At 42.2% G+C, this 14,531-nt stretch overlaps 1 protein-coding gene across 9 annotated transcripts in view; it reads right to left on the bottom strand.

Moving 5' to 3' along the window:
- The window catches only part of SRGAP2 (SLIT-ROBO Rho GTPase activating protein 2), a 119,468-nt gene that overhangs the window by 21,875 nt on the left and 83,062 nt on the right, over nt 1-14,531 (bottom strand). For all 9 annotated transcript variants that reach the window (XR_011136099.1, XR_011136095.1, XR_011136097.1 and 6 more), the window contains 5 exons: nt 11,024-11,108; nt 8,252-8,279; nt 6,246-6,276; nt 2,667-2,727; nt 1,425-1,502 (listed from right to left, as the gene is read on the bottom strand). Coding sequence is in view for 5 of the 9 variants with exons in the window: in XM_068917933.1 (XP_068774034.1) it covers nt 1,425-1,502; nt 2,667-2,727; nt 6,246-6,276; nt 8,252-8,279; nt 11,024-11,108 (283 nt within the window). In the remaining 4 variants the exon portion in view is untranslated. The remainder of the gene's footprint in view (nt 1-1,424; nt 1,503-2,666; nt 2,728-6,245; nt 6,277-8,251; nt 8,280-11,023; nt 11,109-14,531) is intronic.

Here is a 14,531-nt window from a genome sequence, read left to right as displayed (position 1 = left end):
AGACATAAGATTTGTCACTGTAGATGTGTCACAGTTTGTCTGTGTTACAAAAGAAAAGATGCCCGCTTAAGGAGTTGTTCCCTATGGAAAACTCCCTATCAGATATAATTAGATTTAATGATGGGGCAAACCTCAAAATGAAGTTATATATATCCATTATGTGACTGAAATTACCAAAGCTTGCCTATTATCTTAATAATACACAGGATAATAAATGGGCCACTGCAAACCAGAGCGTTATCCTTGATATTAACTGCCACCAAGGGTTCTGGGTGAAGTAATAAACTGCAGAGACATTATTGTTAACTTTGTCAGTTCTGTATATCATGTGCTTTAGAGAGACAAATGAGATGAAGATTTAAAAAAAAAAAAACAACAAACACACACACACCACACAACTTTTTTCTGCATGTTAGTGCAGGAACAACCAGCTATTTTCTCAGGATGTCTGGTATTGTCATTTATGTTTTAAAAAGGGCCTTTGAGGCCGATATCAAGCCTTTCACCTGCAGCTTGTCATACAGATTCCTGCTTCCCCTGTTCTTGAGGATTTTAATTCTCAGGTAGACAGAAAGACGACAAGGGAAATTAGATGCCATATTTCACAAACATTGTACACTAAACTCCTTTTTTCCCCAACAGCAAAATGAGCTTGCTGTGCCTAATTCATTACTGCTTGTCTCTCCAACAGCAAGCATAAAACCATACTAAACGTGTTCTTTTGGAATGATACACGTTCAGAGAATTAACATGAGCCCTGTCGTTTTCAGTGACCCAAGCCACACTGGGGAGACAGGCTGCAAGGCTCAACTGAAGAGCAAGCTCTCCTGAACCCCAGCAGACCAGCCCAGCTAGAAGCTCATGAGCGTGAAGGCCCCAAGCAGGTCTTTGGCTTTGTTCGGAAACAGAAACGATTCTTCACATAGAAGAATCAAATCTATTACAAGCTATGGCAAGCGAACAGTGACTTGAAATTTACTCTCTCACTTGGTCATACTGAGAACAAGCATAGCCACGCTGTGTCTCAAGAACATGAGATACACAAAAGCTCATCCTCTAGCAGACAGGTCTAGTCACAAAGAGTAGGGAGAAAAAAAAAAAGGACAACGTAGTTACACCCAGTAATGAAATTCTCTGAATCTTTTAGCGTTGCAAATAATCATTAAACTATTGGACTTGAAAAATGACTGAATTCTGAATGTTTATTCAACGGACACACAACAAGGCATAAAGTATAATGCCTTGCATATTCAACATTAATGAGCGCTAGAGAAGTGTTCTGGCTATAGTCACTTATGAAGCTGGAAAAAATTAAAAACAGAATATAGTAAGTTGCATTCAACACAAGCTATTTTGGAACAGTCATTTTAATCAATTAATACATTTGGCAAAAATGTTGAGATACTAGAATAGATCCTCCTTACCTCTCTCAAATGCATTTTTTATATCGTTCACTTCAACTTGTGACCCAGACACTCTGAATATTCCTTCATGCTGCAACCCTGTAAGACAATAAGAGACACTGATAACAACAGACATGAGCTAAGTTGGGACCTTCATCAAGTACAGCATGATGAAGGAAACATAAGCAACACAGGCAAAGTATCCTCTTTTAAAAGCCATCTTCCCTTAAATGTCCAGGCACGGACAGAATGTGGAAAAACAGAACTCTGGCGCCACTGAGAAAAAGTATTAACCCCTCCTAGGATGCTGACAGTATAGTCTGGGTTATAACATCCATGCATTTTATCTTTTACCCTGAAGGTTCCCAAAGGATTTTCTAACCCAGAGGAAGTCATGAACTAACGGTATACCAGCCAGAAGTAAAATATGGCTAACTACATAGTAAAACAGTTTATTTTTCAAGAGCAATACTGAAAAGGCCTAGAGCAAATTAGCCAACTGAAACTGAAGCATTTAATTATCCTAAAAAGCCTTGATATCTAGGATTCTAGGATAGCCTTTAAGACATCCCTAGGAAATAGCCAGCATTAACAAAATCATTAAAATCAGTTATCAAGCAGGTGAGATACTCTAATAAACTGCCATCATAATTTTGTTGGTACATGAATCAACACTCACTTAAGCCTTGATTATAAAGGAACACAAAAATTGCAATAAACCTATAAAGTGTTTTACAGCACTCAAGACTATGAAGTTAACCTTACAAACATCTATAAGTCATCTCATTGCTGCAATAAGCAAGCAATTAAATCACTACTTGACCTCCCAAGTTCAAACACTTGGAGCATTCCCCCTCTCTAGGAAAAGCACAGTTATTATTGATGTAGACCATATTTCAGGCCTCAAAGCGAGGTGATTGGAGGCAGGTGAGGAACGAGTGGTGTTTAAGGATGGGAACCTTCATGAGAAGCAAAAGGGATGCTATTGGAAGCACAACTTGGTGCTCCACTTGCCACATCAGGGGTCTGTGGTAAGGATTTGGAAAGACAATCGATCGTATGCACACTACCACCAACACGGCCAAAGAGTCAGAGCCCATTTCTCTATATCGCACTGTAGGAGGCTGCTGCACAGGAAAACTGCCCAGGCTACTCTGAACATTTGCAGGAGGCTTTTACACCACTGTTCACGTGACAGAAATATAGGATACTTTTTTTTTTTTTTTTTTTTTAAGGGGGGGGGGGGGCGGGCTATAAACTCACCATGTCTGCTAATGAATCGTATGCAGCTCTCCACTACCAGGGGAATGGCTTGGGTAGAATCCTGAGCAGAGAAAAGAATAACAAAAAAGTAGTCAAAATGCAGAGCTGATGGCAAAAAGACATCAAAACACATGGCTGGGAAATACATATTCCAATGCTACAGAGCAGTATCTCACCAGCAACTGGGGTGGGGGTGGCAGGGGTTCATTGCACGTGCACAGCGGCACTGATCAGTTTGGGATATACAGCACTGTCTGCTGCAGACAGAAGGGAAGTCACCTTCACCTCAACTTCCCACCCCAAACTACCTAAAAACAAACAGAATTACATGCAATAGACTAAGTCATAGAAATAAGATTAGAAATTCTCATTTGGACTCATTACAATGACTGGTGACAAATGTAAGCCTCCTCCAGGACTCCAAAAGTCCAGAGCAGAACGCGCTAAGTGTGGTCGGCTTGCTAAAATCTTCTAACTACTGCTACTGCAGATGTTAACTTTGCTTTTTATAATCTCCATCCTCCTCACGTTCAAAGCTGCTGCAGAAGGGTAAAAAGGAAGAAATGAAGGAGAAAAGAAAGAAAAAAAAGAGAGAAAGAGGGGACAAAACTGCTTTAACAAACTCCTGACGTCAAATAGCGTATCAGTGCCATACAGTCCCAATCCATGCAGTAAGGTGCACCATACAGATGCCTGCTCCCAGCAACAGTCTGTCTTCGGTCCAAGGCCCAAATACAGTAAAACCTCCTAGATTGCCAGCTTCCAGTTTAAACAATCTTAATTGAGACTTTCAGTGCGGAAACAACCCTTTACACTTCTTCAGTTACTCCTTCCCAGGATCACAGAACACTTTTCAGATGATTAAACTTCTGCAGTATCTAAAGGAGAGGAATTATTGCTCCCATTTTGGGCAACAGCAACTAAGCCACAGAAGCTCCGCAGTTTGCTTAAGATCAGATGCCAGTGATTAATATTTCTCTGTGATTAAAATTTCCATGTTTCTGTTTACATATAGCATCTTTGCTAGCAGCTTTGGACAAGAATGACTCTAAATTATATCTAAATGCTCACTTGTTAGGATGCTATTGTATCACATTTCAATTGGTCCTTGCTCTTGAGAATGACATAAGGATGACAGTCCTCTGCTCAAAAACATAAAATTCAGTTCAATCATTTGTTTAGGTTTGATGATTTTTTGTTTTAATGAAATGTCATAGAATTTGCTCATGAAGTCACAATTAATAATTTCTCTCCTAATTAGCCATGGCCAGCGAAGAACTAGTTTTCTACACGCTGTAAAGTATGACACTAACCAATTAAGAATCCTTCAGAAGCCAGGGAAATCTGCAGCTCAATTGGCCCCTGAGGATATGCTTTATTAATAACCATCCAAACAGCATTATAAAGCCCCTGACTTATTCTAGAGTTTGACACGAGGAATTCACAGAGAAGCACACGGTCTGGGTTCCCAGAAGAGATTAAAACTCTCAGAGCAGTTATGTTTTAAACGGTTAGGTCACACTCAAAAAAACCCAATGCGAGTGATTTCATGTAGGAGTGATTTTACTGAGAGCTGCAGAGAGATTCAGTTTTTGCAAACAGGTTAGTTTCTAATTTAAGTTTCCAAATCACAGGGACTAGTATGTCTGTTCTACTCAAGGCAGAGTATGCTTGTGAGACACCTCAAAAGCTACTTGGGAAACCGGCAAACGGGCACATGCTTCATTTGCTGTATAAGAAGGGAATGTTTTTGGAGCATAAATAAAGCCACAACAATTGAGCTCAGAAAAACACCTCTGCATATGATAGGAAATGCAAGTTTTCTACACATACAGCTAGATAACAATGAGTCGTATCACTTTCACAGACGAGAAAACCTAACAAAGCACATTTCTGCAAGGTCCTCCTCCCTCCCTGCATAGCTGCTCTTTTTTAACTGAGGTTCAGCGCGCAGCCTCAGGACCACAAGGAGAAAAAGAATTCTCCAGAGGCAACATGAAAACTGGGTTTCCCAAAACATCGCATTTTATTTTATGTGTAACGTATGTTTATTGCTCAAAACACAGCCAGGCTCAAGTATTTTTGCCAGCCAACTCAAATGCCAGCAAAGCTGTAAAGCACACGGTTAGCCTTCCCTGCAGGCCTTACTACAACACTGCCTCCAGAACAGGAAACACAACTTGTTCTCTTACTATTGCTACTTTCTAATATACACAGATCTTAAAAACTACAAAGCAGAAACCAAAGAGCCTATAAGAAATGAAACTCCAAGCTAAATTTTTTCTTTACAGTATGCAGAAGAAATTTAATTTTGCTGCTTCTTTATCTGAAAGGGACATGTTTTAGGTACTAGAAAGTAACAGATTATCCAGTATGGCCAGCAAAAATAAATAAATAAATAAAGCACTGCTGGTGTTAGCCTTTATTACAGGAAGGCACAGCAAGCGGTTACAAGTTTAAAAGCATTCCAAAGGGACACAAGCAAAAATAAAGGGAGAGGGGAGAGTGACATACAACAGCACGAAGCCCATAAACCATGACTGTCTGTCTGAGAACTTTCAGTGTTATTACATGTGCAGAGCGCAGCCAGGAGGAGCAGCTGGGGGACAAAGCAGTCAAATATATTCATCCAGAGAGTAACATATAAACATCATGGGCAAAAGGAAGAAATAAAATTAACTGAAGTCCAAAACAAGCTTTAGCAAGAGCCCTATTAAATCTGCATTTGAGAGCCCTCACTGTACAGAGCTCGGAAGCAAGGCCACGGAGCAATTCCCATAAGCGATGCTATACGTCAAGGGTACAAAACCGACCACGTGGCTTGAACGGCCAGCGGCAGTTTGCCGTTGTGTGTTCTGCTTCTGGTTCTACCGGGCTACTACATCTGCAGAAAGGGATGGTGCTGATCTATCCCACAAGATGGAAGATTCATTACTGCTTGTACAGTCCTTTGAGAGCCACAAAAAAAGATTCACAGAAACGCAAGTCCTATTGTACATGGAAAGCAGCAAGTGCATTCAATACAGGAGTGTAAGACAAGCCACCGAGCACAGCTGTTCAGAGGCAAGGGAGACCTCTGCTCAGAGTTCTCCTACCACTGATGGCAAAAAATCTAGAGGCCTAGCCTAGAGTGAAAAATGAGCTGAACATTACAAAACACAAAAGTTTATTTCTATTCTTCAAAAATGCTGTCAATTTTACGAGGCCAGCATTATTTCCGAATGACCAGAAGACTCTGAACACCTCAATTAACATCTGCCTTGAAGAGCTTATAGTCTAAGCCAACAGACAGCTCAACGTGTGTTTTTTTTTTTTCCCCTCAGTATTTTCAGTGCCAGGTCTCAAAATACAGAGGATAAAATTATTTTTGTCTAAGAAAATGAATTAAAGCTATAGACCCATGTTTTAGTGATTTCAGTTACTGAATTACAAGACACTAGTTTGGTTTAAATAAGAATGGAAATGTCCACATAAGAGAGAGAAGGGAGGATAAAAACACTTTCCTGCTTTCCATCCCTCCTCATCTACCCACAAACACACACACATCCCCATTTTATCACTCAAGGAAACGTTTATTACCTGCTTCCTTATAGTGGAGCTGCGTCTGCCACTGATCAGATGATCCGAACCACCCATTCGTGTAGGAGGAAAAAACAGAGAGAACAGAAAAGTCAAGATAATCCTCTATCATCACAGATCTTGTTCATTTGCTATTCCAAACTATACTTATTTTGGAGAAGGGAAGGAGCCAGATATACAAGTCAATCATAATGACTTAGTCTCATTCAATTTATGGAACTTCAGAAAAATCCTAAGTGACTTTAAATCACTAAAACCCTGAAAAAGGAACAAGGGAGCCTACTGCTTTGACAAAAGATTGCCCTTGACATTTTAATTCCAACCGTATGGAAATCTATTATACAAGGCTCCTCATTCGAGGTGAAGTTTGATATAAATTGCAGATAGCACTTCTCCAAAGGAGTCATTCTGCAGAGGGGGAGAAGCAAGTGGAAGCATGCTGCTTTCCCACTGTGCTGTTAACAACTGTCAGTGTGGATTCTTTATTATAGTTTCTGATAGACATTAAAAGAAAAAAAGCAGCAAACCGGAACACCACCACACACTAGCCAGACTGAGCCATTTCAGTTTAAACCATGATTAGCAGTGGTCTCATTTCAAATGGTGGTAGACATTAATTGCAGAAAAAAGGAAAAAGCCTTCCTTTGCCAGGATTTTTCCCTCAAATTTATTACTGAGGTTTAAAATTCCTATAGTTCCTCCTAAACTGAAGCAGGAGAGATAATGGTAGAAAAGCCTAATGTATCATTCGAGCCAATTCCCTGCTAGTGCAGATGGCTGCTGAATTATAAATAAGGTGATTAGAACTGTGATTTTTAAAAAGACAGTACAATGTGTTAGTTCAGCAGAAATTCATTTAAAAAAAGCAAAGCACTGAATTCCATCAGATTCCATGGGCTGTCACAGGTAATAAGGTCTATTTTAAACTATTAGCAATGATGGTTCTTTGATATTTAAAGTTGTTTCATGATGAATAATATTTTATTATTACAGATGTCAGACTCTAATTAGGACCTGTCAGCTTTGCTTTGCTGTAAGGAACGCGAAAAGAAGTAATGATTCCCGATCGGTAGCAATCACCTTCCTTTTATTAAAAAGGCAGGATGATGCACGGTCCCCACTCCAGCTCCTTGTGCCCTTTGAATCCATCAATTTGGAGATGGAGATGTGTTATGTTTTATAAAAACCTCATCAAAAGAAGCTTACTTATAGCTCTGTGATTGGTACTAATCATAAATGGAAATTTTATCCTCCACGACTTCTAAATTGCTGCAATCCAGCTCCATGTCAGACCAGAGAGGGTCAACAGGGCAAAGGGAAAGAAAAGCTCCCTGGGCACCAGCTATGGTACTCAGTCCCTCAACAAAAACAACGTGGATAAATCCTGCAGAGTCACTTGGCCCGTCTCTGTTGCAGAGAGAGAGATGTGTTTATTAAAATCTTAGTCTGAAGAATACTTCTCTGGATGACAGCGCCAACTTCCACAGCTCCTCACGCTTGCCTGCCCCCTTCTCCCCATACTCACTCCTCATTCCAGCCTGTTTGAGGAACTGACCTAGATTAAAAGCAGCGGGGGCAAGGAAAAGTACAAGATACCTGTGTACTTTTATTTTCTTCCTAAACATTGGGTTATTTTTAAACCCAAATCAGTGTCCCAATCTGTTTTAACATGCAGCCCTACCATACTGGTCGGTACTGCCATAGCTGAGAGGCAGCACAGGGTGGCAACAACAAATGAGATTTTGGAGCAGGCACATCATCAAACAAAATAACCGTTACTCAGCTGACCAGAGGTTAAACTGATTTATGAATATCACCTTGCACTGACGCAGATAACAGCCATGATACTTAATGCCATATTAACTAGCAGGAATTTGCTTATGTATTAGCCAAATGAATCTCCTTTTCTAATGGACACATATCCTGGGCTGGTAACCGATCCCATTTGGCGGTGACCAGTTTGTAGCAAATTTTCCTTAAAAAATGATTCTCCAAGCCACACCTACCTGGCAAGGGAGCAGTCAGTCCTTTGACCTGTTGGGAAGACAAAGAAATATAGCATTAGGGTAAAAGCATGGGAAAATACCTTTGATGGATGCACAGACCCAGTTTTAGAAAGGAGGGAACAATCCGAGAGGGAGGGGAGCAGCTGAAGAGCTGCATCATGCCGGCTTCCCGCTAGGCCTGTGGCTGCGCGGAGCGTCCCTGCTGGCACGGCTCCGTGGTGGCTGACCAGGAAACGCAGAAAACAGCCGGGGCTGCCTGAGGACTCTTTCTTTGGAAAGTATTGTTTTTGGAAATTGGTTCCCTGTGCATTCTAATTGTTGACTTCTACTGCCAAAAAACTAGGCTTGTCAACCTCTCGCTCCCTCCTCCTTCCCAGGGGAATTGGTAGGGAGCGAGATTATACTTTATAAAGCCACTTAGCAAGACTGAAAACATTCATGAATTTGTTAACCCACAGCCTGAACATGCTAGCATTAAGCTATTTTGGGAGACAGAGGTTTAATGATATTTTCCACAAACATTTGTAAGAGCACTCCATTAACTTGCATTGAGTTTGCAAGGAAGCAGCCAAGCTAGTGACTACTGCTAACACAGCCATCGTTTTAGAACAGCACGGCAAGGAGTAAGAAAGACAGAAAACTAGCGTGTGCCTTTGGGAATTTTACAGGCCAGATCTTTTGCTAGCACAGATCATTATCAGTGAAACCACACTGATTTACACCAGCTGAAAATTCACCTTCCCTACAATGTCTTCCTGCTCCTGGGGAGATGGAAGAATGAAGCAGGGAAGTGCCTAATTGCTGATGGCTGAGAATTAGTTGAACACATCTTGATAGCCACTTTCCTCTCCCCACGTAAAGCCAAAACGGTGCATGATTTGCATGAAAATGTTATTCTGAAGCAGAATTTCCAGCCATCTGTTTCACTTCCATCATGGAATATTCATATATATAAATTACATGACTGTAGCAAGATCAAGGGGCTCCCACATTACAGGGCCAAATGCGTACAGTAGGCAGGGACATAATTACTTGTAGGTAGGAAGACTTGCTGCTGTTTTTATTACTAGAAATTGTCCTCTTTAGATTAAGGTAATTTGCAAGAGGACTAATAAATGCCACCTAAGGAAAGGGCAAAGAAGAATAAAAAACGTCACAAAAACACGAGGTTTCCAGGGACTGAACATATGCAGCTGTATGTATCTTTTTCAGTAAAGCTTCTAAAAATGTTTCTGTGACTAGTGAAAGAAATTTTATTTGCCCTTATCCCAGTTAAGCGACATTTTATCAGTGGGCCTAGACATGGACCAAGTGTGCACCCTTAATCTTCTAACTTAACTTTTGGAGACAAAACGTGCCTCACTTTCTCAGTTCCTTTTGATCTCACTGATGACAGAAATGATTTTTTTTTCAAAAATTTGTGGAGCTCACCCTGATTAACACTCGATCCCTTCACAAGAAGGGCTGAGAAAGCTTTGGTATTGCAAAGCAACCACAAAAAACAGAAGGAGCCTTTAAATCTACATAGCAATACAGAAATTGCATTAAACCTCCTCCTCTGTTGCCCCACCACAGCTTGAGATCAGTTCAAGGGGCAGGCAGGTTAAGAGGAAATAGGTCTCGGTATGCAGAGGTCAGCTATGATCCAGGAATGTGATTAGTCACAGGGGCAGCACGGGTGTCGTTTGGAGATATTTAGAAGCAGAAGAAAAATACCCTAAGGATACAGATCTCTGGCTTCATCCATCCTTTTTATAGGGCAACTGAAGAGAGAAGGAACTTTAAACAATCAAGCACAAGACGATGACAAGCTTCTTTCCTTACCTTCTAGTGGCTCAAGTCTAATAAATATGCAATTCTTAATTACTGTAGTAATAAGTATTTTATTTTTATAGTACATTTTTAAACTGAAAGCAATGCACTTAAAAGCCCACAGGCTGTTTAAGTTTTCATTCAGAAGATTTGCACACCATAAGCTGTGTGGAGTCCAGTTAAGTTACTAAACAAAAAATGAGCCCTGCTGTAGCGGCGTATAAACCCAGGAACGAGTTGAGCCATTTTTTGACCTGACATTTAGATTGCTAAACCATCTCCTCTACAAATACTAGGCAGGCAGGTTTCTATGGAAACTTGGATGCATAGTTTAAGAAGCATGTTTGGCCAACAGGATTTGCCCATGCCATGAAGGGAAAGAAATCTCCCTTTGTTCAGGCACCAATAGCAAATGCATATTCAGTTCTGGCTGCTGCCCTTTGCCAAACGTCCTACAGACAGGCAACATATTTTACACGCTCCGAAATTTGTTTGTAATTCTCCTTACGTAAGCCCAAGCTCACATATATTAGCTTGGTCTGGATTGAACCCACAGAGGTCAGAAGTAGCTAATCTACCATGCAAATGAAACTTTCGACCAGCCTAATGAGGCAATACTTCTAAACAAATCAGTAACCTGTCAATCACAAGGTTCACCCTGATATAGATTATTAACTGAGAAGCAGAACATGCGTGCGGGGGGCAGGATGACTGAGTGGGCATATGCTTCATTTAAACAAATAAGCGATGCACATTAGTGACTCATTAAGCATTTGCCTTTCACCATTATTCAAGCAGCCATGTAGGTCACTTGGCTTCTCCCGCACACAGGTCAGAAAATAAATTCATAAAACATGAATACGTCCAGTTAGCGTCAGTAATCCAAGACAGTGCTATGCAGTCAGCCAATTCGGTAAACTGCGGTAGCCTGGCTAGCAGGGACCGAGGGTGCACACTCACTTTCTCCCAGGGTCTTCTGGAGAAGGTCGTGTTTGGCTTGGAGCTTCGTTATCAGGTTTCTGCCTTCCAGGTACTCTTTCATTTTCTGTGGAGGTGGGAAAAAAAAGCAATATGATGGGTGGACAAGTTATGGCTTTTTGATTGCATCCTTAGGCTGCTGGATTCTGAACATAACGCTGAAGTACAGAACTGCATTGACATTTACAGTGCAAAGGAGGCACTAAGCCCTCCTGGCTTGCACACGTATGTAAATCTGAAGCTCAGCCCACACCCCACGTATCTGCAGGGTAATTTCTATGGCTCCGCTCTGGAAGCCGGTGGACGTTGGGCATCTTTCAGACGTCCGAGGGGCTGTCGCACACCTCCTCTGCAGACAGGCCAGAATGGAAACGCCCTTCCCTCACGCGTCGCCCTCCACTGAAGGAACAATTTGTTTTAACAAACTAAAAGGCTGCTACTGTGGTTATTCTCTCACTTAACCTCTCTCACCCCACTTTACTTGTCAAATACTGTGTCTGCCTCCACTCTGGATGATACACAAGGAGAGTATGCGTGTGCGCACGCACAAAACAAATAAAGATATCATTTAAGTTCAGATACGGTCTCCCACTGAAATATTATATAATCATTTCTCCTACTTGTTTCCGATTTTTCCCAGCTCTGCAAATGCTATTTTTCACAACTCTTTCATCTCCTATTTTGGAGTTCAAAACAGCATTATTTATCTTCGCCGGGCCGCAGCATATAAAATACTCTGTTGTGCGGTAGCTGTCCGCATTATAATTAGGACATGTTTACACCCAGGAATACAGGAATAGCATGCAACTCTGCAACAGAGCAACTAACATGAACCATTCTTCAGAAACATAGGATAGTTTAAAAAAAAATTGAGCCAGGAAAAATGAACGCCAGCAAAGGATTCTCTCTTAATAATGAAAGACTCCAGTTCACATCTTCAGCTTCCCCCAGTTCTGTTCACCACCTTCCACCTCTGCTTTTGTATTGTCATATTAAGACTGTAAATCCTTAAGATAAAAATGATATTTTAACTATAAGAGCGCCCTGCTTATCTTGTGCAGACTGTAGCAATGGCAGCCTACACGTAAGACGAAAAGAACCAAGAAACACCGTGTACCTATACTATGACAGTACTGACAGCGGGGGAGACCTCCCAGGAGCTAACGAAGTGCTGCCAAGGCTCCCCAGCCGCTGGGCATACCAACAAGACAGACAAAAGTGGCTGAGCTGGGCTTTTAAAACAGACTTTTGGCAGTTAATTACATCCCTCTGCTTGACAAAACTGGAACAAAAAATTCACAAATATTTAAGTCCTTTCGGGGATTCTCGGCACTTCCCGATTCTTACAGGGCCAATACTTCAATTTTTCTTTGTTCTAGAAGAAAGCAGGAAGAGCGATCATTTTGACAAAAAGCGAAAAATTTAAGAGCTACGCATGTGTTTTTGGAATTTCCCTGCAGAATCTGTTTGCCAGTCCCCAGTTACATATTTTTCCTAAAGCAGTTACATTTTTGCATCAAATGGTTAACAGGAAAAAAACAAAGAATGCAAGTTGCAAAGATAACCAGAGAGTTTCAAGCGGGGATATAAGGATAAGTCTGAGACAGGGCTCTACGTCTCCCAAAGGCAACAACAGGCAGACAGACAGAAGGACTACAAGGCTAATCTCAAAATAGCTCAAACAGAAGCTTAACGATCTGCAAATCAACTCGATTTGGAAGACAGCTAAGCTTCCTTTTGAAGCCAATATAAGGATTTAAGCTCAGTCTTTCTTGCATTACATCTATGTTCCCAATGTCCCTCCTCTTTTTAAAACTAAAGTCTGCTTCTAAAAGAAACCGGACTGATGACTGCTCCTGCAGAGAACACAGATTGTTCCCCCTTTCTAATGTTCATCCCAATCCTATTACGCAGAGGCATCGTGGCAAAACCCAGCAGAGCTGTTCGCACTCTGCCGAGAACCGCGTCGCGCCCCGGCTGCAAAGCTGTTCTGCACGCCCGTATTTCTCTCCCCTCCGCAGGGAGCACGGAGAAGACGCATCCCCGACACGGCTTATCCACCCTGCAGGCTCCCCGGCAGCGGGAGCGCCTTCTCCTGGCGCCCGGCGACGCTCCAGCCGGCTGCTCCGGCTTTGCTGCATTGAGACAGGCGCGTTAAGAGCATCACCTGCCCACAGAAGAGCACCGGGGACTGTTACTGGAAAGCGAAAGAGCAGGCTCCTCCCAAATACAGCATTTCACATGCTCTTTGCATTTCCTTCTGCCTCACATTATGTACCCTGACGCTTACCAGGACACTTATAAAAACAGAAGCGGTTTAAAAATAAGGCTGCAGGCTTTTCCCAATGAATTAACAAGATCCACTAGCATTTGATTTCTCGCTTAATATAAATAGCTGAAAATCAGTTCGGGAGAACTGCATGGGATTCATTTCTGGCTAAGTACAGCTGGACAGTTAGCCTAAGTACAGTCAGACACAGAGAGGGAGAAACATACTCAAGTCACATTATTTCACTCCGTAAAAGCCTCAGAGGTGATGATCCGTTGTTGGTGAGCACTTTGCACCTACCAGCTCCTCAAAACCATCCTGCTTTGACACCCTCTCCCAGTCCAAACCTCATTTCCGCGTTCTTCCAGCAAGAAACAACTGGCAGGTGGAATACCTAATGAAGCAAAATGCAAACCAGACCACATCTGCCTGCTTTGTGGGAAACGAGGTTTCTGTCACTGTCCCACATGCTTAACTGTCTCAAACCTGGCAGGCTCAGCAGTTTTGCTCCCTCCCCCAGGCCCCCCTCCACCCAAGACCGACTTCAAACAAGGCCCTCGATTCAGGGAGGCCCATTCCCAGGGTGCCGCGGGGAAACCGGAGCGCCGCTCCGCCGCGCTCCTGCTAGTGATTAAACGTGGGAACAGCGGCACATTGACAGAAGCAGCATGACACTGCTGTAAGATTGATTAGCAGGGGAATTTTATATGATACTTATCCATGTCTTAAGGGTTTGGTAATAACAAATTTACATTAATTTTTAAAGCACTTCACAGAACGAGCACTGTACCGGGTGTTATTCTTTCTGGAGGAAAGAAATAACATTACCATGAAGAACTAAAATTATCCCCTATTTCAGAGGCAGCAGAAAGGATCAAATCATTCATTCCCCTTCTCACGTCTGGGGTAGGGTAGAGTGCTGACTATATTACAATTAGCAGTACAGTTTCAGCACTGCCAGCCATCCTCACGGTAGCTTCAGATTTGCTGGCTCGGGAACTGGCGCAGCAGCTACAGCCGCCCAGACAGCGACCTGCCGGGCGCTGCAGTCACAGCCTCGATTTCCACCTCACCCAAGTCACTCCTGCTTCCTCCCTTTAGTTACCTGCACTAGCTGAGTGAAGTCAATCATCCTTCCTATGCTTTTGACTGACACAGGGAAGTTTAAGCTTCTACTCTGAATACACATCTTCCTTCAAAGGACTACTTGGCATAGGTATG

The sequence above is a fragment of the Struthio camelus genome, chromosome 24, assembly GCF_040807025.1.
Source record: "Struthio camelus isolate bStrCam1 chromosome 24, bStrCam1.hap1, whole genome shotgun sequence".
Classification (NCBI taxonomy): Eukaryota; Metazoa; Chordata; class Aves; order Struthioniformes; family Struthionidae; genus Struthio; species Struthio camelus.
This window is presented reverse-complemented; position numbering and strand designations above follow the sequence as displayed.